The sequence below is a fragment of the Zalophus californianus genome, chromosome 2, assembly GCF_009762305.2.
Source record: "Zalophus californianus isolate mZalCal1 chromosome 2, mZalCal1.pri.v2, whole genome shotgun sequence".
Classification (NCBI taxonomy): Eukaryota; Metazoa; Chordata; class Mammalia; order Carnivora; family Otariidae; genus Zalophus; species Zalophus californianus.
In genome coordinates, this window is record NC_045596.1 from 128,946,429 (window position 1) to 128,974,296 (window position 27,868).

Consider the following 27,868-nt stretch of genomic DNA (forward strand, 5'->3'; position numbering starts at 1 on the left):
AATTCTACATTACGTTTAATGCAATTAATTAAGCTAAGAGCTATTTACTGATTCAATGGAAATTTCTTTTTAAACTGGGAACCACTTGTGAAAGGAAGCGAACTTCCTCTGACCTGCTCTGTTCTTAGCCAGAACTGGGTTTGTGTGGTTGACTGGGCTCTGGGTCAGTAGATGTGTATCTTTGGGCAAGTCACTTAACTGACCCCAAATATTTTTCTGCCCTTAGAATAGGAACACTAATATCTACATCATGTAGGTCTGAATGTACAGTAGTTTAGGTAAACTGCTGAGCACGTGCCCCTTGGTGACCATCCCCTCTGGAGGGTCGAGGAGGGCAACAGGACCAAGTCTTTGAGAATGGGAACCATGGGTGCTAGCGTGGGGTGACAGCAGTGACTATAGTAGATGTTAGCTATTATTTTTTTTTCCAAGAAGTGGTTTGTCTTATAGATTAGTTGGTAAGTGTATATTTTTCTGTTATGGGTACTAGCAGTGATATAAGGGACCCTGTTTTTTGCAGAAAAATACTCCAGAGAAATAAGTTCATTAAGTGCAGAGCAGTTTTAGTCCTGGGGAAACTCACAGAGTGTTTCTTCTCTCTCATACCAACTCTTGGGAAAGTGTTATGGAGGAGATAGTAGCTAGCCTAAGCAATAAAATGGACAAATTTAGCAGAAGGAAGGGTGTTACAAAAACCAAAGACAATGATGGACTTCTTGCCTTATTTCTTTACATCTTACATTTAAGCACGATGTTAATTATGAGAACCAAATTTAACATAGACTTGGTCTGTAGATTTATTTCCAATAATTTATTTCTATTTTTTTAAAGATTTTATTTATTTCTTTGAGAGAGAAAGAATGAGAGAGCACGTGAGAGGGGGCGGGTCAGAGGGAGAAGCAGACTCCCTGCTGAGCAGGGAGCCGGATGCGGGACTCGATCCAGGGACTCCAGAATCATGACCTGAGCCGAAGGCAGTCGCTTAACCAACTGAGCCACCCAGGCGCCCTTATTTCCAATAATTTAAATAGCAAGAGAAAAAGCTCCATAGTTAGTTGGTAGATTGAAAGTAATGTTATAAAAATAACCTTTATTTTTCTCATCGCAGATGTTAAACACGTTCACCATAGAAATTTTGGAAAAGAGATAGGAGCATATAAAGAAAGTAAGAATCCACTCTTATCCCTTCACCTTGGGAGAACCATTGGTAACTGTGTAGTGTATAGCTTTGCACAATTTTTTCAATGTGTATAAACATATTACCTCACAAAATTGGGATTAGATTTTAAATACCTAAACTATAAAGAAAATAGCATCTTTGTTTTTTGTGTGTGAGGTTGTTTAGTGATTATCTAAAATTTCTGAACTCTGAGGGTCATTCAGAATTCCACATAGATACATACTGGTCTAATTGCCCAGAGTTCTAAAGGGTTCTAAAGGCTGCCCTCCCATCCAGGTACTAACCAGACTACCCTCATGCAGCTATCCATAAAAGATAAATGGGAGGGGCGGCCCGGGTGGCTCAGTTGGTTAAGCATCAAACTCTCAATTTTGGCTCAGGTCCTGGTCTCAGGATCGTGAGATCGAGCTCCACATTGAGCTCCTCGCTCAGTTCGAAGTCTGCTTGAGATTCTCTCTCTTCCTCTCCCTCTGCCCCCCCTTAAAAAAAAGATAAATGGGAAATACGTCAGAGGTCAATTTAAGGGCTCCTTCTTTTATAGAAGAAAAAACTTTTAGTTAATGCTTTATCCAACAGTGAAGACTTTTGTCAGTGGACTATAAGCTCAGGAATCTTGTTTTATCTCCTTAATCCTTGCACACGCCTGGTATATAATATGTACCGAACTATTGAAGTATTTGTTGAGTAGAGAAATAAACCAGAGTTAAATCTAATAATCTGGCTGGTGAACCAATCATAATACTGAAGCACTGAGCAGTTTCAAGAAGGAATATTACCAACAGGTAAAAATCTTAGCACGAGTTATCTTCATTACAACCGTGATGGGACTTTGAAGAGCATTAAGTACATTGCCCAGGTTTTTGACAATAGGCGGTTTCCTTTCTACTTCATATAAGTGTAGTATCTCCAGGTATGCAGAATAGATGTCTGATATTAGGTATACAGGGGTGGCTGTTTTAACCACTCACCACCAATTTAAAACAAATACATTTTGGGAGGCCAGTGTATTGCTCTTTGAGTTAATTCTTTCTGACCATTCTTTCCTATTCCATTACTTTTATCCCTTCCTGCTGGATTAATTCATTCTTTCAACAAATAACTATTGAGTGCCTATACTAGATGCCAGGCACTACTCCGCATGCTGGAGATACAGAAGGGAACTAGATCTCTAAAATTCTCTGCCTTTATGGAGGGGAAACACACAATAAAAAAATAAATGTATCATAATGAGTTCAGGTATTGATAAGCACTATGAAGAAAATAAAACCAGAGCACAGTGGAAGAGAGTGGCCCTCCTCCCCTTTAGTGCAGCCCTAGATCGGGCAGGTGCACTCGGCAGGCCCAGGGAACGCAGCGCGCCTCCGGCCCGGCCCGTTAAATGGGCTGTGGCACCTAATGCTAGACTTTTCCGGAATAACACCGTCTATGCCGAAGGGCTTTCTGGTCAAAGCCGCCATGTGGTGACAAGCACATAGAGCAGAGAAGACCATATCCTTAAGCTGCAGATTACATAAAACTCTGCCTACTTCTTTGAAGATGTTGAACTCATCAGAAGATATTAGCTATCACTAAAGGTTGTATGTAAAGTACATTATCAGCCAAATTAAAGGGCGGGTGTCCATGGTGGGTTGTAACAAATGTGTCGCATGGATTAGAAAATGATCACAATGGGAAAGATGCAAGGTATGCTGTATTTGTTTATGTTGTTCATATTAAAATCAAACTCAGAGACCAGATTTGAAAACTCCCTGAGTGGACAAAACCAGTTTAGTCTTTTTTTTTTTTTTTTTTTTTTTTAAGATTTTACTTATTCACTTGAGAGAGAGAGCATAAGCCAGTGGGGAGAGGCAGAGTTGGTGTACCAACTATACACCAACCTCTGGGGTAATCTCCCCCCCCCCAGAGTGGGGAGTCCAACACGGGGCTCGATCCCAAAACCCCAGGACTATGACCCAAAGGCAGATGCTTAACTGATTGAGCCACCTACGTGCCCCCAAACCAGGTTAGTCTTATAATTTAGCTTATTTTGCAAGACAAGTAAGGCTACCTTGATCCGGGTACTTCCTGCTTAGGCCTCTGAAAATCATAAGCAAGACTTAAATTGTTTTCCCAAAATTGATATGAGGTGATCACTAACCAATTCCCTTCCATTTAAGAGAATTCCAGTATTGTAAGCAATCACTGTGAAGAATACACAGTCCCTGCATCTGCACTGTGTAAGCTGTTACCTAACATATACCTCGAGCTTCATTCTGTGTTTTTGAGTGCTCTTGGTTTGCAAACGATCTTTTTGATGTGTGCACAATAAACTTTTACTGATTACTACTTTACTGATTCATTGGTTTTACTTCTGTTTTTTTCTGAACTTTTGACAGCTTCTCTTTTAAATTCTTTTCCACATAGACAGATTGCCTTTTGTAGGGCCCTGAGTTTTATTCAGTTCTGTAAACTCTGGGGCTCACCTCTGAAGTAAAAAAAGATTATCAATAACAAATGTAGAACCAAGGATTTAAAAATATTTCAACATACAACACGTTGCTTCCGGAGTAGGTCTGCTGTATTATTCCAGCCCTAGTGAGTAATTAATGCCTTGAACTATTCCAATCACCACGGGTTGCCACGCCACCAAATAACGAAGCCAATCAAGGATTTGTCCATACAGAAAGTGTGTGCGCTCCCAGCTAAATCTCAGTTAAGGAGGTTGCTCTCTATGCAGTCAAGTAGCAGAAATATTCAATCTCATTTGCAAATATAATAAGCAATGCAATGAGTGGTTATTTCCTTTCTTGTTAATTCTGTGTGCTCATATAAAAGCCCCTTCTGTGATTTTTATAGCATTTGGTTATCATTGTATTTACACTACACCGAATTTCCAAAAGGAAATCAAAACAGTTTACCATAAAATCCCAGACTATGAAACAAGAACTAAAGGTGAGGGTCACTACTAAAAGAGTGGGAAAGGGGAAATGGCTACACTGGAAAACCAAGGATCATGGAAGCTTTTGTAAGTGAGCCAAGACAGCCTTGGGCGTTCCTGTGATTGGCTCATCAGAGGGAGCGCATTGTGTATTACAAAGAAAAACATCACAGATAAGATATACTTTTTCCTGATTTCACTGATAAATTGTGCTAAGGGGACATAATACATAATATCTCTGATAGCAATGTTATATACATAAAGGCAAATATTCCCCAAGTAGCTTTTTTTTACTGAGTCTCAATAAAAAGAGCACATGTAATACTCAAAAGTTTGTTCTCTCAAGACCATATAGAGTAACCCATTGTCCTTTGTTATTTACATGACCGTTTATGGTGACATTCAGGATTATATTATCAATTTTATAACAACGATGCATATATTTTCGCTTCATAATGTATTAACCAAAAGTGGTTCTGGGCTCGGTCTCCTCATATTAGAAGGGAACTTCAGGGAGAGTGCATGAAAAGGAGGGAGGGAGAAGCATCACACATCCATCATTAGCCGTTAGGGGTGGTTGTGCTTGAGTTGCACTGACTCCCTGGGAAAGCTCAGGCCTGTACATGGAGCTGGGGGCCGCAGAGGGGCTCTCTGTTGCCGCCCCCTAAGACGCAGAGACCCATGGTCCTGCTTCCACGGCTGCCCTAAGGGCAAATCTTTCCTTGATCTGCAGTTCTCAGGGATGGGGGCACTGCTGCCAACAGCCATGGTTACACCTGTATATTTAGGGTTGGTGAAGAGTAGGGGGAGCAGGGAACAAGGGAGGTATCTCCTCTAGCACTGTAAAATGTAGCTGACCGGTACGCGGAATGTATAGAAAGGCTGGCTGTCTCTTAGGAGAAGAGAGAGTACTTGGTAGGTTGACGCCAACCTCTCAATGTTTTCTGCATGAGGTCGGGATATGTTTTAATCCCATTTACTAACCACCCCCCCCACCCCCCGCCCCAAGAGATATATTATGGTCTTGGGCCAGCGGGGTTGAGGACTAAGTGTTTGTTAATCAGCTCTGGATGGGGCCGTTGAGGCTTCCTGTGGACTCAGTTGGAGAACATTGGTGTCTATTAAAATCCTGATTGTTGCCATAAGCTGTCCGTAGGTCCTCATTTTCTTTCACTATTATTATCCCTAGGGTGTAACCCAAGACAAGATGAGGCATGCCAAGGAATTTAAAAGGCCAAAATACAGGGGGTAAAAAAATCCTCTCTCTGGAAACAATAAAATTTAGTACACCTTAAAAATTTTTTTCTCTACTAGTTCACATTTGGGGCTTTTAAAATTTCAATTCCAGGGGCACCTGGGTGGCTCGGTTGATTACGCATCTGTCTTTGGCTCAGGTCATGACCTGGGGGTCCTGGGATAGAGCCCTACCTCGAGCTCCCTGCTCAGCAGGGAGTTTGCTTCTCCCTCTCCCTCTGCTGCTCCCCCTTCAAACCTCCTCTATGCTCGCTTTCTCGCAAATAAATAAATAAATAAATAAATATCTTTTAAAAAATTTCATTTCTATTCTAGTCTATATGTTTGTCTACCCACCCACTCATCCCATCCACCTGTCATCCATCTATCTGCCTGCATACCTATCCATCCATCCATCCATCCATCCATCCATCATCTATTTATAGATCTATCATCCATCTATCTGATCCTGCCATATATTTATCTATCTCTTGCAACATCCCATCACATTTCCACTAAAGCGCTTATAGAGTAGAATGTATCTTCTTTGGCATTTAAGTTCCTAGCCAGAGTAGTAACATGGGCCCAGGGGAGAAGAGACCAGGAAGTCGTTTTGAAATAAATGGCTAGGGAAAACAAATATTTCTGCTAAAACTGTAATGAAGAAAATGAAAATACAGATTGAAGAATGCATTACCAGGAACATTTAAGATAATACTTCAAACTTTTTTTAAAAAAAGGATACGGGTTACTGATCATCCTCTTCAAATCAACCTTCTCTTTGCAGTAAGGGCAAGTCTGCTTTTTACCAACTATACACCAACCTCGGATGCAGAATTCGTGAAAGCTTAGGCATCTTGTTAGGGAAGTTTCTAGATATTAAAGGGCAAGGTCTGCTTCATGATGGCATAATGGAAATGACCCCATCTGCGGGGAGGAAGTCGAGGGTGAGAATGGCTGTCCGTCGTGACTTGATTGTGCACATCACTATCTAAGGAAGATTCTGCAGGAGGATGGAACCCTCAAGGACTGGGAGCTTTCAGTCAGAGCTGCCATAGCTTTAGGACCCTGAGGAGTCTGTACAGCTCCTTGGCTTTACTTGTTCTTCTTGCTTCACTTGATCCTCCCAAGATTTAAAAGTAGATAAAGAATATGAAAGTGCTTTTTTTACAGTAATATTTTATGTAAATGTATCATGGCATTTCTCTGCCTCGCTGATTGTGCTCTTCTTATGCGTTCACCGTAGCATTTCCAGGTTCTACTTTCTGTGCATTATTCATTACCTACTATGTAATCAGACTTGTCCTAGGCACTTAGACAGGCTTCAGTTATTTGTAGTCATAAACTGCAAACTTAACGGCTATTTCTGTTAGCTTCATAAGTCCTATCTCAAGTTTTTTTTTTATTACTGGTGAGGAGTCACTTACTTTTAATAGACTATGAACCTAATAAAATTCTGAAACTCTAGGCATTTACAGATTCATTTGTATATCTCGCCTTGTCTGCAGAGTTTGACCCTTTGCCCCTAAAGTTGAGAGCGCATCCCATGTTTTCCCACAGCAGCAGGGGAATGCTCCTATTAGAGCTCATATCACATTGTATCATGACATTCCATGAGCATCCACGTCTCTTCTGGACCACTGGCTACCTGTGGGACCATGTCTCTTTCTTTTCTGTCCTCAACACCTTAAGCAGTGCCTAAGGGCCTATTTATTAAATAAATATTTGAATGAATCACTCAAAACCAATTACTTTTGCAAATATATTTTCTCGGGTTCCACAACATTGTAGATTTGAGCAAAGTGATTAACAGTAATGAGATCCATCCTACTGGTGTATTTATTTCTACAGTTGTTGATCCCAATGTGGCTTTCTGGATCCAGATCACATGATTTTTCTGACTAGCCTGCTGTCGCCCATGTGAACAGCAATGATGACGTCTCCTCCCTAACAAATGGAGGACTGTGAAGTGTAGACAAGTCAAGGCCATGTATATAAGTCCTCAATATAGATCTGTCTGCAACTAAGAGTTTCCACTGTTTTATGTTCTTGGAATTGGGTCATTTTTGCAATAGGCTTGAATGAACATAAAGGGGTGTATTATAGCAAAGATTTTAAACCCAAAGCCCTTACAGCCCTTTATTCAAAAGGGCTGGAGTACAGCCCCATCTTCTAGACAGGTAGAGAGGTCAGGGGTCATGGAGACAGCATTGAAATGTCCACCTCCTCTTTAATATTCTCTGTCTCATCTTCAAAATCTCGATGCTGAAAAGTCTCCAAGCTAGCATAATTGCTGCAGAGCAATATTCAGATTCCTTCCCCTGCCCCACCTTGTTAATATGAGTCATGTTTTCCCACTCCTTGCTCATATGACTCATGCTAAAGTGGGCCATTAATAATACTCCCTGCAAAGCAAATTTAAGGGTGACTACATTTTAGATTGCATATGCACACATGTACAACAATCCCTAAGCGCTTTTAAAGGTGGAGAGAGAAAATATTTCCACTTGCAAATGGCAAAAGGGGCACTGGTCCAACATTTGAAAAGTAAATCACGTTTAAAACTAGGACCAGATTTGGAAAATTTCTTCCAAAGAAGGATAGTTTTTTGGGAAAGGTATCACACTGAAAAACCACCACAGAATTCCATGTGGGATATCTTTGTGTTTCTTATCTTAAAATAGTAAGGCTTAAATGTTGGAGTAAGGGGTCCTATTACATTTCAGATGCATTCAGTCCATTTTTTACCTCTCAGGACTGAATAAATGCAATCTGTCCAGATTAAATCATAGGCACTGCACGTCTAGAGTGTTACTGAGTTAGGTGGGCTTCAGAGGCGAAAGACAGGTGGCTTAACAACCTCATGATGCCAGAACTTTGAACTGAGTGTAGAGCAACATTATCAAATTGATATTGACTATAAAATAAAGATAAACGACACCTTTCCCCTGTATTTACAAAAGAATTAAAATACCAATTGTCCGCCAACCCAAACACGACTTTGGTCTCCAGATTTATATGCTGGGGCAGCATGGGCTGCTTGGCTTGGGGCTCATGATCCCAGTCTCTTTCCACATATTGAGGTCTTCCTCCACAGTTACTGGAATTACCAAAGAATGCTAGTTTCCAGGCCCAGGCTTGTCTGGTTCCTAACACCTAAAGATCCATCAGCCATTTGGGGCAGAACTCACAGGCAGAGGAGCCAAATGGTCCAAGAACTGGGTGCTCGAGATTTGGGCCCTCCTTCTGTAATCAAAGGTATCCTGCTGCCTATGGCACTGTCTTCTTTCCAAGACCGACGCTGATACTTGGCTGCCCCCACTACCACTGTGGACACAAGCACGTTCCCGGGATTATTTCTAGGCACAATCTGCTGTGTTCAGTCCTGTGAGATTCAGACCCAGGCTCCACCTGGAGAGTCCTGAGTTCCTCCCTGCACCCGAAAATCCACTTTTTCTCACCCCAAACCCTTCTCTCCCTGGTTCTTCTTGGCTATCTGTTCACTTACGGCTTTGCTAACTTTCCCAGCCAGAGTCTCGGGCACATGCTACAGCTTTTCTAGTCCGTATGGCTTTAAGATTCGGTTTTAAAAACGCAATTACTAGCAGAAGAGTAGCCGTTCATTATTCGGCAGGGATTATCAGAAAGTCTCAACAAGAGAGATGGCGGAGGATCAAGGCCTGGGGTTTGGGGGATAGGAGGTAGCTCAGCAAGGCAGAGGAGATGCTGAGGGGGGGAGGAGGAGAAGGAGGAGGGGGAAAGGGTGAGTTACCAACTCCCGTGATCAACACAGTGTATGTGAAATTGCCTCCCATCACTGGCTTGATGAAGCCCGTATGGCTTCCTGTGAAAAGGATACACATGATTGCATGAGAGCTGGTAGGTGTTCTCAGTGAGCCCTTCTTCATCGAGCTGCACAATGATCTGCCCACAGACGGCACAGACGTTGTCTGACAAGCTCCTCGTGGGCATCCCACTGATGCTGTAGAACTGTTGGGGAAACGCACAGAGCGCTGTTGGAAAAGAAGGCACATACCATTCCTTCTCTGAACACAGGGAAGCCACTGAGTCTGTGCTGCTTCTTCCTTGGGTTAGAACTTGAAACACTCTTCTCCATAGGAATGCTTCAGTGGGGTCAGGGTCTCCAGGCAAGAACCCACTGAACCCCACATGGACCCAAAGCACATGGCTAACTACGACCTCCAATTCAACCTCCCCAATGAAGAATCCTTCAAGGGGAAAAGTCTTTTATCCAGGGCTGTAGTTCAGAGCTTTTTAAGGAAGCTTTTTAAGCTTACCTATAGCCTGACCCTTTCTCTTATTTTAGAGATTGGTGCACAGGTCTGGAGTAATCTGAGGCATCGCTATATGTTTTAATTCCCATGTGATGAGAAGGAGCACACAGACTAACCCCATTGGGTGCAATGCTTTTAGAATTCTAACTTGGGATACCTGCATCTTTCTAGTACGGAGGATGAAGAATGATTCCAATATTGGCAGCACATTAGAATCCCTAAGAAGCTTGCTTTTTAAGATTATTTATTTGAGAGAGAGAGAGAGTACAAACAGGAAGAGCAGAGGGAGAGGGAGAAGCAGACTCCCTGCCAAGCAGGGAGCCTGACGTGGGGCTGGATCCCAGGACCCTGAGACCATGACCTGAGCCGAAGGCAGATGCTTAACCCACTGAGCCACCCAGGCGACCCTAGAATTCCTAAGAAGCTTTTTAAAAAAAAATAAATATTCATTGAATAATTGTTTTAGACTTAAAGAAAAGCTATGAAGATAGTGCAAGCCCCCATATACCATATACCCCATGTCCCCTACTATTAACATCTTACATTAGTATGGTAACTTCGTCACAATCAACGAACCAACAGTAACACTTACTATGAAATAAAGTACATACTTTATTCAGATTACTTAGTTTTTTTTTTTTTTTTTTTTTAAGTCTAATGTCCTTATTCTGTTCCAGAATCTCATCTGGGATACCATGTAGGGTCCTCTTGACTATGGTGGCTTCTCAGACTTTGCTTTTTTTCAATGACTTTGACAGTTTGGGGGAGTATTCTGTGGAATGTCCCTCAATTGGAATTTAGCTGGTGTCTTTCTCTTGATGATACTGAGGTTATGGGCTTTCGGGAGGAAGATAACAGAGGTGACATTCTTACCACACCATAGCGAAGGTACATGCTATCAGTATGACTTATCACTGTTGCTATTAACCTTGATCACCAGGCTTGTGGCAGGGTCTGTCAGGTTTCTCCACTATAAAGCTACTTTTTCTTTCTTTTTTTTTTTTTAAGATTTATTTCTTTATTTGAGAAAGAGAGAGAGAGAGCGCGCGCACACACACACACAGCGGGAGAGGGGGAGGGAGAAGCAGAATCCCTGCTGAGCAGGGAGCCTGACATGGAGCTCTATCAACAGGGGGCTCCATCCCAGGACCCTGGGATCATGACCTGAGCAGAAGGCAGACGCTCAACAGACTGAGCCACCCAGGCGCCCCAAAGCTACTCTTTCTTTTATTCCTTCTTTTCTGTACTCTTTGGAAGGAAATCACCATGAGCAGCCCATTCATAAGGAGAGGGCCGTTATGCTCTCAGTGTCAGTGAGGTTTCTCCAGAGAAAAGGACCTGATGGCGTGTGTGTGTGTGTTTGTATCTAGACTAGTGTTTGGGTGTTTGATCAAACAATTGAACACCTTAGCCTACCCAAGTTGACACAAAAACCTTAACCATAACCATACAACCATCTTAAGGTTGGAGTACCTACATAAATTATGTGGAATTCTTCTGCGTAGATTTGTCTGTTCTCCTCCATTCATTCATTCATTCATTCACTCATTCATTCATATCAATACGGACTCATGATAATTTATTTTAGACTTGGGGTTATAAGCCAATGCAGCTGCAGCTTCTACTGCTATTAGTACTACTCTTTCGTTGCACGGATCGTTCCAGCTCTGGCCATTGGCAGCTTTTTCAGTTGGCTTCTGTATCTTTTTGAATAACCCTCATCATTGTGGTATTTTTTTTGTCTGGTTGGTTTTTCGAGCACTTCCTTCACTTCTGGCAATACAAGATACTCCAGGCGCATTTGTATGTTCCTTGCCAAGACCTAGGGTCAACCATTTCTCCAAGGAGCCCTGGTTCCTTTTATTGTAGAATGGTATTAGAAAAGATCTGGGCACAAGGTGTGCTCCTTGCCACAGGGGTTACGTATTTTCTTAAGGAGTATGGCTTCTGGCTTTTGCTGGAGGAAGTAGGAGTGGAAATGTTCCCTCCTGTGCTCACCATAAACATTAGAAAAAGGGCAGTTGTCCCATAGATGACGCATGGCAGAGGAATTCCAAAAAGTAGCTTATTCGAGCATTTCACCACAGAAGTGGATTCCAGACTACAGAAAAAGAGTAAGATAGAGCCTACATAAATGGAGAAGGGCAGATGGGATGGGGATGAAGTTAGGGTCATGTCTACTTAGTCTTGCCCCATAAATGGAGAGAGAGAACAGCCCTGAATTATACTCTTCCCTTGCCACTTGCACTAACTTTTCCATTTCATATCTGCTGTGTACCAAGAGACCAGTAGAGGGCAGAGACATGGAATTCTTGACACCACCGGATCACCCCTGGAGCCCCTGTGAGTTTTAGAGATGCGCATGTGTCAGGCGTAGACGAATGCTTCTAATATCTGAATCTGGAATCCATCTAGCCAGAAAGTATGTCTATTTGGAGTTTACTCTTAAGAGAGATTTTTAAAAAGCTATTAGGGGTATTCTTTAAATTTTATACAGTCAGAATACATTTGGCACAGTTTTTGTATCTTCTACTTCTAATGTATAATGTATAATGATAACTGATCTTTATGAGGAGTAACCCTGAGGCACTGATGGGGTCCAAAGTACTTTATGTGCATCAAATATGACTTTCTGTGTTAGGCAGATAGAGAGGTTTTTACTACTATTAAAATTTTCCTAACCCTTTCCTTTGTTTTTTTTTAGAGAGATGGGGGGCGGGGCAGAGGGAGAGGGAGAGAGAGAATCTAAAGCAGGCTCCATGGCCAGCACGGAGTGCAATGTGGGACCTGATCTCACAACCCTGAGATCATGACCTGAGTTGAAATCAAGAGTTGGACACTTAACCGACTGAGCCATCCAGGCGCCCCTACTAATCCTTTCAATGTTGGCAATTGGAGTATGCTAGATATGGTTGCTTCCAATAATTATTTTATTTAAAAAGAGGTCTTTGGGGGCGCCTGGCTGGCCCAGTCAGTAGAGCATGTGACTATTGACCTCAGGGTTGTGAGTTTGAGCCCCCTGGTGGTGTAGAGATGACTTAAACATAAATAAATAAATAAAAAGATGAGATGCCTTATTTCCCAACCACTTTATATAAATAAGAAGTATATTTTTTAATCAATTAGCAAAGATAATTTTTGATGCAAGGAGAATCAGGGAGCAGCTGGCCTGGGAGAACCAAAAAAGATTGATGTATTTCTGAAAACGGATGCAAACATGTAAAATGAGACCATTTCTCTGTGTGCTGTAGTGGTTTCAGAGAATGAAAGCAACACTCACCCCTATCGTAGAGGCCATGTAATCCGAACAGATCTCTGCAAAGTCTCTCCCCATTACACCATAGTAGAGGCCATAGAACAAGGATACGATGCCAAAATCCATGGAATCTCTAGCCTTGATTCTATTGAAAAGGACAGTGTAAGGTAAAATAAGAACGTGGCAGTTGGGGGGCTCGGGAAGGGCTGCAGCTTAGAGGACATTTCCTGCCAGGGTATCTAACAGAAATTTGATTACTTGATTTAAAAAATTTTTTTTGTAAAGAATTTTAAATTCTCTAAATTCCCCTCAGATTTTACTACTCAGTGGCAAGTGGACAAAGTAATTCTTGAGAGGGTCTTCTAACTAGTGGTTCTCAAGCTGGGCTGTGCAAAGAAAGGCCTGGGCAGCTTATAAAACTGTACTCCCTGAACCCCAGACCAATGACATCAGACTCTCTGGGGGTGAAGCCTGGGCAGCAATATTTTTGGAAGCTCTCCAGAGCCAGGTGATTCCAGTGGGCAGCTAACCTTAAGAACCTCTTTAATAGAGCAGTGGTTCTCAGCCTTCAACGTAGATTAGAATCACCTGGGGGAGATTTAAGACTGCTGATCAGGAGCTGAACTGTAAGTGGCCTGGGGTGGGGTCTGCAGAGCAGTGCTTTTTAGAAGCTCCTCAGGTTGGGAATCCCTGCTATCAAACTTAGATTTTACAGAAGGCTTTCAAATACTTTACTTCCTTAACAAATGCTGGAGGTAGATAGGATTATCCCCACTTTGCATTTGAAAAAATGGAGATTTAGAAGAAATGATTTGCTTAACATGACATTTGGTACTGGGGCTCAAGCTCCAATTTTGAGGCCCTTGGCTACTGTGCCGTAGTTGCCATGTATTAATCAGAAAAAAAATTTTGCAAGTTGGATCATATTTCAAATATAATAGGATTCTCTATGATAAGCCCCACCCCATTTTTTAAAAAAGATTTTATTTATTTATTAGAGAGAGAGAGAGAGAGAGAGCACAAGCAGGGGAGGGGCAGAGGGAGAGGGAGAAGCAGGCTCCCTGCTGAGCAGGGAGCCTGGGATCATGACCTGAGCTGAAGGCAGACGCTTAACCCACTGAGCCACCCAGGCGCCCCATCCCCACCCCATTTTTAAGGGAAATATTTCTTTAAGAAGTGAACAATCAGGGGCGCCTGGGTGGCTCAGTCGTTAAGCATCTGCCTTTGGCTCAGGTCATGATCCCAGGGTCCTGGGATCGAGCCCCGCATCGGGCTCCCTGCTCAGCGGGGAGTCTGCTTCTCCCTCTCCCACTCCCCCTGCTTGTGCTCCTCTGTGTCAAAAAAAAAAAAAAAAAAAAAAAAGAACAATCAGCCCCTAACGTAATTAGCTCCTAATTTAATGAATCTTAATCATTGTACATATGGTTTGTTATATCTGTCAACAGTTTCAAATATTAGCTCTGCGCCCGGGTAGATCTGATTGAGTCAGGCAGCAAGTGAGAAGTGGAGGGAAGCTGGGTAGTCTGTCTCCGGAAACCTTTTCTGGTTGTTCTGTGCTCTGTTAACTTGAGGAGGAAATGGTAAAGGCAGAGAGCTTTGTAGACTTCGAGGTACAGATCTTTTGGTGATGTGAATTGGGAATTCTAACACAAATGATGGCTTTATTCCCTCAAGATTTGCCTGAGTATATTTGAGAACTGGGGCAATGGGGAGGAATGAAGATTACCTTCTCTCCATGTTCAGGGGAGGATGTATTATAATCTAACTGATAAAAAGTATAGTGACAGATTCGTGGTTCCACAGAAAAGAATCTTAAAACAGTGATAGTCAATAACACTAAGGAGTGAAAAAATAGTTCCTTCCCAGCCTGAAGGGTTAAGTTCTTGGTGTGCCTCATTGTAGGAGAAGTCATGGCTAAGGACCTTATAATCTTATGGAAAATAGTCTTGGGACAACTATAGGCTCAGTGATTTCATAAAATCCTTATGAATATTTTTACAGTCACTAAAACAAAGTTATATAGATGGTATGCTGAAAAAGGAAATCAGTGTCTTTCCATACACAAAATAATATAGAAATCATAGATCTGTACAATTACTTTCTATCCCTTTCCTGCTAGAAAATGGTGGGAGCTCCTGCTCTGAAAGTGACATGAAATGCTTATAAAATCAGTGATGTTGCCATAGGAAGAGTCCTTCCCCTCAGGGCTGACACTCCATCCAATTTCCTTCCCTATTTTATGAGTTAAGGGTCCCCGAGCTCTGCCTTTCAATTTCTGTTAAGGTCCCAGAGACTTAGAGGAACTTCGATGTGAGAGAGATTCTGGGGAGTTTTTTTATTTGAGCTGCTTCCCACAGCTGTGTGGTAGGTCGTAAATTCCCTTTCCAGACCACAGGTTGATTACACGGCCATGGCTCTGCCCATGAGAACCTTCATCCACAGCACATCTCAGCAACCATCCTTCTGGTGGGAGCTCTGTTCTGAGTTACAGTTACCCTGATTTCCTTGACTGCTCCCAAGACTTTCTTGCTATTATCTCCTTACCTCTCACTCAAGTTCTAAGCACTTAGTTTTGTCCTTTTCTGACTGTCCTCAGGAAAAGGGATTTCATGGGTACCAGAAACAAAATTCTAGAGCAGTGCTGTCCATGGCAAATACAGAAATATAGATTAAAAATTTCCTAGGGGCGCCTGGGTGGCTCAGTTGGTTAAGCGTCTGCCTTCCGCTCAGGTCATGATCCCAGGGTCCTGGGATGGAGCCCCACATTGGGCTCCCTGCTTGGGGAGCCTGCTTCTCCCTGGCCCTCTGCCTACCGCTCTGCCTATTTGTGCTCTGTTTCTCTGTCAAATAAATAAATAAAATAAAAAAGTCTCCTGGTAGCCACATTAAAAAGAAACAGGAAATAATTTCACCGATACATCCCACTGTAGTTCAACATGTAGGCAATATAAAAATTATTTTTTCATACTTTGAAATCTAGTGTGTATTTTATAGTTGCAAAACACTTTATTTCATATTTCAGGTGCTCAATGGTCACATGATCTATCATATATTGCACTGGACAGCATAGTTCTAGAGGTTTTAAGAAAGAAGGTATATACAAGGAAATGACACTTCAGAATTTTATGGAGGGGAAATTTGTAGTTCAGTAAGAATTACTCTACCACAAATGTAAGCCTAATTTTAATGGCGATCTTTAAAATTTGCCATAGTACAGATTTTCTTTAAAGCTTCTAAACTGTGAAAATTTTTTATTCTCTAGGGTTTCCTCTTATACTTTTCTGGTTGTTTCCACCAATGGCATTTACTCTACCAATGATATCTACTATAAACAATGTGGGCATGGAACATCATAGGGCCAAATGCTTCCAGATGCAGAGAATGCGGCCAGGCGAATGTGGCACACAAGTGCTTGGAGATATTAAGGTCTTAATTGGAGATACTTACCTGAAAAGTAAATTGAATCCACACATTGTAAACATGATAGCCAAATAACCCACAACACCAAGTGCATAGCTGAGTTTGTAGATTAGAAGAAACCATTTGTAGACCAATCTGTGGAGTGTAAAATGGGGAGAAATACAGAACATGATATATTATGAAGTATTTTATCTTCCTCAAACATTTTTGTAAGTCAGTTTTTAATTTCTAGAATTCTATTTTTCATGTAATATACACAAGTAGTTTATATCAGCTAAACTCAGTAATAATCTACAGTTTTAATACATCAACAAACTATATAAATAGTATGCACACGCATATACAAATTCACTGTAACATCTATGTTCCTCATGTAAGAGTGATCTTCAGGGATGGTTTCTCTATCTGGTACCCTGCCTCCCCATCTCTTTTTTGGCCCTAGGGTTAGCTTAGAGTGGCTTTGGCAGGAGTAGCTTGGAGGTAAGCAAAAGATGAGCAGAGAAGTCAGGAGGAGGTGACCTCCTCCCCCAGGAGCTTCTCGCCCTTCCTGCTCCTGCTGCCCCTCCACCCTCCAGCCCCAGGGCAGATGTCATTAGTAGCGAGCTCAGCCTCATCCCAAGCCCTCTCCACTCACAGAGCTCCTCCCCTGGCCCTAGGATGGAATCGCCAGTGAGCCTCAGGTTGGTTTTCTCCTGCTATGTGGATGGGTCTTCTGCGTATCCCGGCAGGGACCATGACCACTGTTAATGCCTTTCCTTCTTCCCACGGGGTTGAAGTGGAGAAGTGGGAGATTGGGGACAGAGGGGAAGGGTATAGATGATCTAGAAGGGAGCCCCGCACCCTGTTGGTTTCCCTTATCCCTGTCAGTAAAAGCCCTTAGAAAAACTACGGAAGGGCCCGTGTGGCTGCTTCATGCCTGGGAGGATGTGGGAAGAGGTGGGCAGCCCAGACCCACTGGGCATGTGCCACAGGGCAAGGTTCTGCCCACTGGAACAAGAGGAGGTGGTAGAAGGGGAAGGAGCAGCTGGGTGCTGTCCTTGGCGCCCAGAGGAAAGAAAGGGGTGACTGGGCTGTTACTCCCAAGCAGGAGGCCTTGTTTGTCTCTCAGCTCTTTCCCTCTGGTTCTCAGAAGCCCCTGTTCCTGCCTTTCACAACGCTCTTCACTCAGAATCGCACTCCAGAGACTACCACACCTTCTCACCTCCCACCTCTGGAGCCCTGCCTCCAACTCTCTCAGCTCTCCTAGCTTCCTCCCTGTTGGAGCCATTGCTCCAAATGCTCACGCTCTATGATATTACTGATGCAATGTTTCGAGGTTATTTAAAAGATGCCCTGCTTCATTGAATTCCAGTCCGGAAGAGACCTTCTGAAACATGATGCTTTACATGGGAGTTGGTGGGCTGGCTTGAGACACGAGTTGTCATTCACATCATTTCTACGGGTGAAAGGCTTCCCCACTTCAGGCAAGTGCCTAGCAGGGCTATGTGGGCCACGCCTCCACCTCTCCTGCAGGTGTAATCCCGCTCCGCGGGAGGGGTCCGCCCAGGGGAGTTCCGTGGAGCGGGAAACTCGGAAACTCGGAAACTCGCGGACACCGCACAAGGTGGGTCAAGTCGCTCTGAGCCCTTTGTCATTTCTAAAAGGGGCCAGAGAGGGTTCTTGGCGGGGGGGGGGTCTTTCTGCCACAGTGACTCCTTGGGCTGCTGATCCTTTTGATTTGCCAGTGCCTAGCAGTTTGGATCACTGCTTAGTGCAGCCTGGTGGAGGAGGAAGTTTATGTTGCTAAAAGGGGTGACAGTGGGGAGAGCCGCCAGCTCTGAGAGGGCCTCCCCCTTCCCCCCCCCACAGCACCTGCCAACACCAGAGTGGGGGTCCTAGAACTCCACGCGTACTCCAACTCGACCTACCCTCTCTGCACCTTGAGGGGCCCCTCTCAAGGTTGTGCCAGCACCACAGGTGTTCCTGACTTTTTAAACTGCGGGTTTCTCTGTGCCAAGCGATTTGTTGACGTCATGAAGGCACAGCATGATGTTGGGAGCAGGGGTTTTGCATTCTGGTAGTCTTTGGTATGATTCTGGGCTCCCCCTCCCCCGTGACTGCCTGTGGGACACTGGCCACCCTAGTCTGGCCATTTTTTCTACGATTGCCCCATTTATAAAGTGGAGATGACAACACTAGCTCCTATGGTAGTTCCGAAGGTTGTGTGAGATGATGTATTCATGTGCAAAAGCCTCGGCACAGTCAATGCTCAATATGTCACATAATTATTACAGATGTGTTAGATTTTCCAAATCCCCACCACCCCCAAATCTTCCTGCTTATTGGGGGTACACGTTTCTAGAACACTAGAGTCCAGAATCCCCTTGCTACTTAGATTACAACTGGAAGGCAGAGAAACCAGATTAGTGCTTTAGCCTCCGCAAAGGACAGCTTGGCCTGGAATTGATATGGGCAAGCCAGGCTCTTTGTGGCCGGTTTGTGGCCTGTTTTTGAGCCTATGCGGTACAGAGGAACCTCACTTCCCCTTCTCTGTTATTCTGACCCACAGCGAGGGCTTGATATACTCTGGGGGAGGAACAACCGGGTTTTAAACAACGTCCGTGCAGGGGACCCCTCCCCTTGGGTTTACCTTTGCACCATGCTGATTTGCTCTGACCAGTTTTCCTAGCCTGTAATGAAATCCTGTTTCCAAATGGAAAATACCTAAGAAGTGACTTACCTATAATATGATGATTAAACAAAGATCCATAAAGATCTTTAGGACCTACTACCTCTCATAAACAAGAACTTCTTTATACAGACTGCTTTTCTAGAAGAAATGGGATCCTAATTAGCCTTTCCCATTGTTGTCTCTTCAAATGGTGGCTAGGTCTTTCCTCAAACGTTAGTGGGGCGTGTTGGCCCTCAGGCTCTGCCAGGGCTCAGAGCTTGCAAGCAGGAGAAGCTGAAGTGGGTGCACGATGGGCAAGGGCCCCTGGCCATCTGGGATAAATGAGGCGTGGCGTGTAATGAGGCATCATTTGCATATTCCTTGACATGAAGTTCCTCTGCACTGAATGAGCTGAGATGCACAGAAATACTGTGTTTACTGGGTGATTCATTCTAAGTGGAGAAGTGAACTAGTCTCACTGAAATACAATATAGATTATATCCAGGGAATGAAACAAGTACATTTTGGTTCATCCAAAATTTGGATCACTTTCACAAGTCTTAAATAACTGACAACATTTTTTAAGAAGGAGAAAGTGTGCCATATGTCCATGTGCTGATGGGCAAGCCAGGCCATACCAAAGGCTGTCTAAAACCCCAAACTGGCCAGTTTGGGAGGTCTCCTAACACCACCCCAAAGCTCTTCCCAAAGTGGGATTAAATTAAAATATCAACCTGAATTTATTTGAGTATCAATCTTTTTAAAAAATTACTTTTTTAAGCCATCTGTACATCCAGCATGGGGCTTGAACTCATGACCCTGAGATCAAGAGTCACATGCTCTTCCAGTTGAGCCAGCCAAGAGACCTTTGAAGATTAATCTTTATCATTACATTTATTTATCTGATTTCTCACCGTATACTTTTTCTTCTCCAAAGTAGAAGGAAAAGTTGATATTTGTCTCTCCCACATTTTTAGAGGATTAAGAACAAACATCTGAATGGCTAAATACCCATAAAAACATTTCACAGGAGCTTATGATTTATTCTTCAACAAAGATCAAAATTTGACATTGTCCTATTACCATGTAACAGTTTACACATTTTCTCTTTATCCTATTTCAATTTTATCTAGATTCAGCTTCAGATTTTATCCAGAGAACAAAGACAGTGAAAGCAAAAGTAGGGGCACATTATGAGATTATAAGCACTTTGGAAAGATTTGTAGACAATATGATGGAATTATAGAAATGTCAAGAGGTTGGCAATGGTAATTAAGATGACCACTGGAATATTAAAGCCTCATTTGTTATGAGAGGAATAAGTTGTCCATTGCTTATGATTTATCCGATATAAAATACATAGTTGTTAGAAATACAAACATCTAACTCTTGCTCTATTATAAAATGTGTGTAACCCATTTGCTGGGTTACACAAAATGCTGAAAATAAATATGCAAATAGTGCTCTAGAAAGTTTAAATAGTACTTTCACTTCTCTTTCTTCTGGCTTTCATCTGAAGTAATAAATGTTATAGGTGTGTCTGAGTCTCCATTAAATAATGAACGTGAACTAACAGCAGTATAGCTAATCTCTAGTTTTGCTACTGAAGGCAAAAGAAGTATAATGCCCTCCTTCCCCACCCGGGAAAATGGAATTAAAATATACTTCTTAGTGCTTACAATAAAGAGGATGTCAGGGAAGGGACGAATGGAATACATACCTTGGTGTTCTCCCTGAGAGCGGTTTTCGGGTAGCTTTGAAGAGGATGTAACTGGTAATAACAGAGAACATTCCCCACATAGACAGAAACCGCCACCAGTAAAGCTTTATCGTGAAATAGAGAGGGACAACCCACATTTGCAACAGTGTCACCAGCTGTCAGAAAAATGAACAGAAAGTCTCTTTCAATGACTGAGGGCCCAGAATGTGAAGTCCACTAGTAAATGATTCAGAAGCTACTCTGGGGAAACCACCTCTACCATACCGTCTATAGCATGGAACTAGCTCACCATCCAGCTATAAGCTCTTCTATACTTGCAAAGTTTTGGAGGGACTTGGTATGATCCTCTAAAAATTCAAATGGGAAAGAACCCAAAATATTCTTTTTTTTTTTTTTTTTTTTTACCTCTTTCTGCCTAGATATTTCAGATGAAAGCAACTCTGGGCTTCAAAAGCTAAGTGACTTTGGACAAATGAGCCTCACTTTTGTTGTAACATAGGGGATAACAATGCCTGCCCTGCTTGCCTGTGCTGACTCAGGTGGGGATCAAAACCATCACAGATGGGAAAGTGCTCTGGAAACAGTATGTAATACAGGGAGCCAAGCGGCTGTTTTTTTCTATCATGGGCACATGTACAAATGCACAGTGATGTCAAAGGAGGAAGTGACGTCACAGCAGCTTCTGGGACCTCTTTTGCCTGCTACCCCAGTGCATCCTGCAGGGTTAACCCTGGAGTCCCAACTGTGGGACCGCCTCACCCCCCGGACTATTCGATATGCAGCCCATCTTTTTGTTTCTGGCCTTTCCTTTTTAGGTTACTGGTGCCTCTTCCAGGCAAGCCAAGATGTGGAGCAGACTCTTTCCTGTTCATCTGTGTGTAACTCCTTGCAGCCTGTACCACTGACCTGAGTGCGAGCGGCCTTCAGAGGGTTAAGTTGGCTGGCCCCAATCCCATGTGGCAGAAACAGGAGGGACTGAGCTGCTGGCTCGTGGGTCAACTTGATATGGTCACCACAGTGACACACCCATTCCTTAGATCAGGCTGAATACCAGCTATCACCTCTCTTGTGAAAAGCAGCTAGGTTTAAACAATAGCCAAAACCTAAGATCTTTTATGTTTGATCACATGCAGACTAAGCGCCTATGATTTGCTCAGCACCAACATAAGAGGGAGATGGCAAAGAGGGTTTGTCTCAGGAGCAGACGTTCGTTGGTGGTGGCACCGGGCAATGCTCTGCTGCGGAGGATTCTGAACCCCGGGGCCTGGTGTAAAGAGTACCATGATTGGTTAATTATGGCTGCCCGTGAATGTGGAAGGAGTTGTTAGAGCATGCATTTCATACATTTGTCATCTGAGTAGAACAAAGACTGATGTCATTTTTTAAAATCTTTTATTATTTTTATTACGTTCTTCATCTTTGTGATAAAAGGAGGCAGCTTAGAAAAAAAAAAGCCTCTGGATATATTTTTGGGTCCTTTAATAAGGTCTCGGTTGTAATAGCCTTAAGGTCAAGAACCAAAATTATGTGATAAGACTTCAAGATGTCCATGAAAAAGAAAAGGCCACAGCCATTCCTCTTTCCACATCAAATAAGAAGACATTTCTGAGGTTTTTCATTTTTTTATTGCTTCATCCCCATAAACGACCTGATCTGAAGTCTTTTGAGAGTTGCCCTAAATCTTTGGGAGAACACTAGGGTTGTTACTGAACATATGCACTTGAACAAAATTACACATGGAACCAATCTGAGGGGACTATCTGGAGAGTTTGTGGGAGAAAATATCCCTGTAACCTCCTTTTTTTGTTTTCAAATTCCAGGCAGGACTTTCAGGGAAGAGTATTCTTTACTCTGGCCTGAATTAGTCAGATGCAGACATGCCTCCTTTCATCAAGCTTCGCAGATACTGTGTTCCTACAAATGGAAGGTTTGTGGCAATCCTGCGTCCAACACGTTTCCAGCAGCATTTGCTCGCTTTGTGGTTCTGTGTCACATTTTGGTAAATCTGGCAACATTTCAGGCCTTTTCATTATTATATTTGTTACGGTGATCTGTGATCAGTGATTACAACTCACTGAAAGCTCAGGTGACAGCATATTTTAGCAATATTTTCTAATTAAGGTATGTACATTGTTTTTTTAGACGTAAGGCTATTACACACTTAATAGACTACTGGATAGTGTGAACATAGCTATGATATGCCCTGGAAAACCAAAAAATTCATTGGACTCGCTCTCTTGCGATACTTGCTTTATTGTGGCAGTCTGGAACCGAACCCACTGTATCTCTGGGGTATGCTTGTAATTGCTTTAATTTTCCACCCTACCTCGTGAGTGTGGTTATAGTGAATACATGAGTTAGCACCTTTATTTATGAAGTCAAGATGAATATATATCTAAATAGGACAGACAGACTTTACGTAAAGAAGTAGAAGACTGTTCCTGAGGGCCAGAAACCACATACTAAGTAAGACTCAACACAGACCTACTTTAGCACTCAGCACTAGCAACTGTGACCCTCTGCTCTTGATAGTAAAGGTGTGTGGTGCCTTAAAAGATCACACCAGTATTTGGGTCATTTATTTCCTATAGCTGATTTTGGAGATAGTTATCTATGATAAATGATATGTTTTCTGGCTTTTTTAGTTCATTACTTCTGATATTAAAAAAAGAAAATGGACATGAACTCCATCTTTCAAAATCTGATCATCTGTCTTTTGCATTTTTCATCTTTCTGTCTTAACAGTTCGATTCATCTTGAGCTCAGGGTACTGTATGTAGGTGATGAATCACTGAATTCTACACATGAAACCAACATTGCACTGTATGTTAACTAACTAGAATTTAAGTAGAAATTTGAAAAAAAAAAAACAACAACCCAATTTGATTCATCTTTACATTTCCCCCATTAAAATCCTGAATTTTTAAAAAATAATAAGAGTCAGTTCATTTTAATTCAGCAAACTACCATGCCCCTATATTTTATACTTTAGATCATAAGCCAGAATAGACAAGACTAATACATTTCCTCAAATCCATGGAGTTATTATAATCTATAATATTTTAGAGCAATGATTGGATTATATTTTTATAATACTAGTTCTCCTTGTGATTCTATAAGTACAACCCATTTCTAGGAGATCCCAAATTTCTCTTGATGCCTGGGTTTAATTAGCAGTGAATAACAATGTTCAAATGTATACAAACAGTACTTTTTAAAAATAGGCCCGAGAGATCAGAAATAATAGAAAAGCAAAAAACCATTATATCAGGAATGCAAATATGTAATTTCTTAACTATCTTTAAAGTGCTGTATTTTCTCAACACGTAAGGGGAAAGGTCAGAAACGTGCATTATGAATTCAATAATTGTAGAGGTCATTTTGAAATGAGGGCCACATTTCATATCAGTTTAAAAGATTCTTTATCAATTTCCAGAGCAGTTAAAACTTTTCCTTTTTAATATCAACTGCCACATATGAAATGTAGGAATTTGGTGCCTCATAAATAACTACACAAAATATGTGAAATCGAGGTGCATGCATGCAAAGGAGGAGGCCTGGCAGCTGGGACACATTAATAATGCCAGAGGGGTCACCATCTGGGCATGTGCATATAAAACACAGCTGCATTCCTGGGAAGGGCAGCCTGTGCATCTGGATCACATCACCAAATGTTCTCCCCACCCACACATTGTGGCAGAGGAATTTCCTGACGAATCAGATGCTGCCCAAAGGTACCATGCTTTTTCTTGAAGCTAGGCACATAACGATTCTGAAAAGAATAGCAAATCAGTTCAAAACAAAGATAGCTTTTTATTTGCCTAATTATACAGAATGATGAATGGATCACACAACATAAAAGAGAGAGAGAGGGAAAGGGAGGGAGGGAGGGAGGAGAGAGAGAGGGAGACAGAGAAGGAGGGAGGGAAGGAGGGAGGAAGTTATGTGTTGCTTATTTCCTTTGCACTGCAAATCCCTAAGTATTTGCAGCCATTTGTCCATGTGTCTTTGTGTATTTGCATAGGTGGAGATGGAGCAAAGAGCAAGGAGATGCCAGAGGTAAGCAGAAAATTATCATGTAAATAAATGACTCCAGGAAATACTGCCGCTCTTATTAGTACAAAGGCAATGAAGGAGTGTGGACATAAATCAAACAAGTAAAAAGATGGAATCTTGTCACAGGAAGGGCCATTAGAAATTCACTTGGTTCTTACTTCTACCTTCAAATCAATTCAGACTGTTGATTTTGCTCTTTAAATTCTTAAAGGAGATTCTGCAATGTTATGTATGTATGAAACTCTGTATGTATTTGTGTGTTGCCTCATATGAAAAAGACTCAGGCAGGCATAAGGCTTTACTGGTACAGTAATATGTTCTACTGTTTCACAGCTATTAATAGGCAGGAAGTTGATTTAAATAGAGCAATATTTCAATCTGTGGCAAATTATTTGCCTGTATGTTGAGGCTAGTTAACAGTGCGTCTGAAGCTCAAATTCTGTGTATGGAGTCATCAGGCCTTCTCTTGATTTGAAGGGAAGTACAAGGATTCTTTTTTGGCACCTTCCCCCTATTTCCTGCAGATATGGAAAGCAGGATATAAAAAAGAAGGTAGAGAGGGTGGTGTTGAGTGAGATTTTATTTTTTAATTAAATGCTGTTAAAAAAAAATTCTGTTAAAAGCATTTAGAAAGCTTTCCCGTCTGGGCTGCCGACATGCCATCCAGACTGAGGAAGACCCAGAAACTTCGGGGCCACGTGAGCCACGGCCACGGCCTCGGCCTCATGGGCAAGCACCGGAAGCACCCAGGAGGCCGGGGTAATGCTGGTGGCATGCATCACCACAGGATCAACTTCGACAAATATCACCCAGGTTACTTTGGAAAAGTTGGCATGAGACATTACCACTTAAAGAGGAATCAGAGCTTCTGCCCAACTGTCAACCTTGATAAACTGTGGACCTTGGTCAGTGAGCAGACACGGGTAAATGCCGCCAAAAACAAGACTGGAGCTGCTGCTATCATTGATGTGGTGCGATTAGGCTACTACAAAGTTTTGGGAAAGGGAAAACTCCCAAAACAGCCTGTCATCATGAAGGCCAAATTCTTCAGTAGAAGAGCAAAGGAGAAAATTAAGGGTGTCGGGGGCGCCTGCATTCTAGTAGCTTGAAGCCATGTTGGGGGGGATTCATTAAATGCTAACAAGTGCTTTAAAAAAAAGCATTTAGAAATAATTTAACTCTAAGGTTCTGCCATGTCCACACCATATCAACACTATGATCAGAAAAGAGAAAAATTCAAATATCCAGATGCTCTGTCTATATTGTACTAAAACTGCAACTATTTGGTAACATCCAGGTATTCAGTAGTATTCCAAACAAAATAAGAATTTTCCACTTCTGATCTACTTTCTCTCTTCACTTTTTGACATCACGTAGGAGCAGTTAATGTTGTACTTTTAAACTGTTTTCTAAATAACCTGTTTCCTTTGCTTTAGGTATTTATAATAAGCTGCTCTAACAGACACAGCTGCTACAGATCATGGAACAGAATCTAAGACAAATTAGATGGTCACTTCAGAAGATAGACATATTTCTTAAAAGCTGTAATCTGAAAATGTTTTCAGCGTTTTGGATTAGTCCCCTCACCTCTGAAATACACGATCCAAATTATTCATGAAATAATGTGAAACTACTATTTTATATATAGTAAATAATACTTTCAAGATGTAAATAAATACTAAGTAACCTGGCTCCCACCATCTGCCATCTATTTACTTAATTGTTTCCTTCCAGGATACATACAGAGCAATATCGGAATTGTTAATCCATACTCTCATAGGACCCTTTTATCAATGAGGTACCCTGCTCATGTGCAATTCCTATTGCCTTAATCTTACAGACTCTTCTGATTTCCGGAGGGACTTAGAGCAGCACCTTTCCCCACTAATTCCCTTCAGTGAGGTTGTTTCCTACATTTGTAATGCAGTTAGAGTCTCTTGTTACCATCCGCATTTACGGAGGAGTCTCTAATCTCTTAAATGAATTTTTTAAAATCGGCAGGTCTTAACCTCCACTCTGTGTGCTGTACTATTCAATGGAATTTGACAAACGCATACAGTTTTGTATCCACAATTACCATATCATGCAGGTCAATTTTACAGCCCCAAAGTCCCCATTTCACTTGTTTGTTCTTCCCTTTTCCTTCCTTGAAACATTGATAGTCAACGATTTATTATGATCATGCCAGTGATCTATGGCTTTGCATTTTTCAGAATGTTATATAATTGGAATTCTACAGCATGCAGCCTTTTCCTATTAGCTGGTTTAACCAAGATTCTTTCATGTCTTTTCATGGCTTGATAGCTTATATCCTTTTACTGCAGACTAATATTCCATTGTATGGATATACCACAATTTGCTTAACTATTCCTATTTTAAAGGACCTCTTAGTTGTTTCCGGTTTGGGGTAATTATGAAGAAAGGCCCTATTAAATATTTGCAGGGAGGTTTTTGTGTCAATGTAGATTTTCCGTTCAGCTGGGTAAATACCTAGTAGTGTGATTGCTGGATCATGTAGGAAGACGATGCTTAGCTTTGTGGGAAACTGCCAAGCTGACTTCCAAAGTGGCTTTACCATTTTGCATTCCCACCAAGATTTCCTGCTTTCTGCATCCTCATCAGCATTTGGCATTATCAATATTTTTGGATTCTAGTCATTCTAATAGGTATGTATTAGTATCTTATTATTGTTTTAATTATTTGCAATTTCCTAATAACATATCATGATGAACTGCTTTTTATATGCTTATTTGCCATCTGTATATTTCCTTGATGAGTTCTCTTTTCAGATCTTTTGCCATTTAACTTATTTTCTTAGGATTGAGTTTTAAGCATATTTGGGGTAACTGTCCTGGGATGGATATTTGTTTTGCAGTTATTTTCTCCCAGTCTGTGGCTTGTCTTTTCATTCTCTTCACAGTATCTCTCACAGAGCAGTTTTTAATTACAATAAAATCCAACTTATCAATATTTTCTTTCATAGATCATGCTTTTGGTGTTCTATCTAAAAACTCATCACCAAACCCAAGTTCACTTAGATTTTGTTTCCCGTTATCTTCTAGAAGTTTATAGTTTTGCATTTTACATTAGATCTGTGATCTATTTTGAGTTAATTTTAGTAAAATACATGTTCTAGATTTT

At 41.8% G+C, this 27,868-nt stretch overlaps 2 protein-coding genes across 7 annotated transcripts in view; one reads left to right on the plus strand and one right to left on the minus strand.

Moving 5' to 3' along the window:
- Positions 1-2,953: 2,953 nt before the first annotated feature.
- The window catches only part of RNF175 (ring finger protein 175), a 46,858-nt gene continuing 21,943 nt past the window's right edge, over positions 2,954-27,868 (minus strand). For 3 of the 6 annotated variants that reach the window (XM_027598161.2, XM_027598167.2, XM_027598165.2), the window contains 6 exons: positions 20,672-20,826; positions 16,329-16,436; positions 12,906-13,026; positions 9,190-9,320; positions 6,076-6,177; positions 2,954-3,861 (listed from right to left, as the gene is read on the minus strand). In XM_027598161.2, coding sequence (XP_027453962.1) covers positions 3,741-3,861; positions 6,076-6,177; positions 9,190-9,320; positions 12,906-13,026; positions 16,329-16,436; positions 20,672-20,826 — 738 coding nt within the window. In that variant the 3' untranslated portion in view covers positions 2,954-3,740. Of the gene's footprint in view, positions 3,862-6,075; positions 6,178-7,211; positions 7,293-9,189; positions 9,321-12,905; positions 13,027-16,328; positions 16,437-20,671; positions 20,827-27,868 lie in introns of those variants that run through there. The other 3 variants (XM_027598162.2, XM_027598163.2, XM_027598166.2) reach the window with 3 other exon arrangements.
- On the plus strand, positions 25,384-25,836 carry LOC113924390 (60S ribosomal protein L27a-like). Its single transcript, XM_035726058.1, has one exon. The coding sequence runs from the start codon at positions 25,384-25,386 to the stop codon at positions 25,834-25,836; it is 453 nt and encodes a 150-aa protein (XP_035581951.1).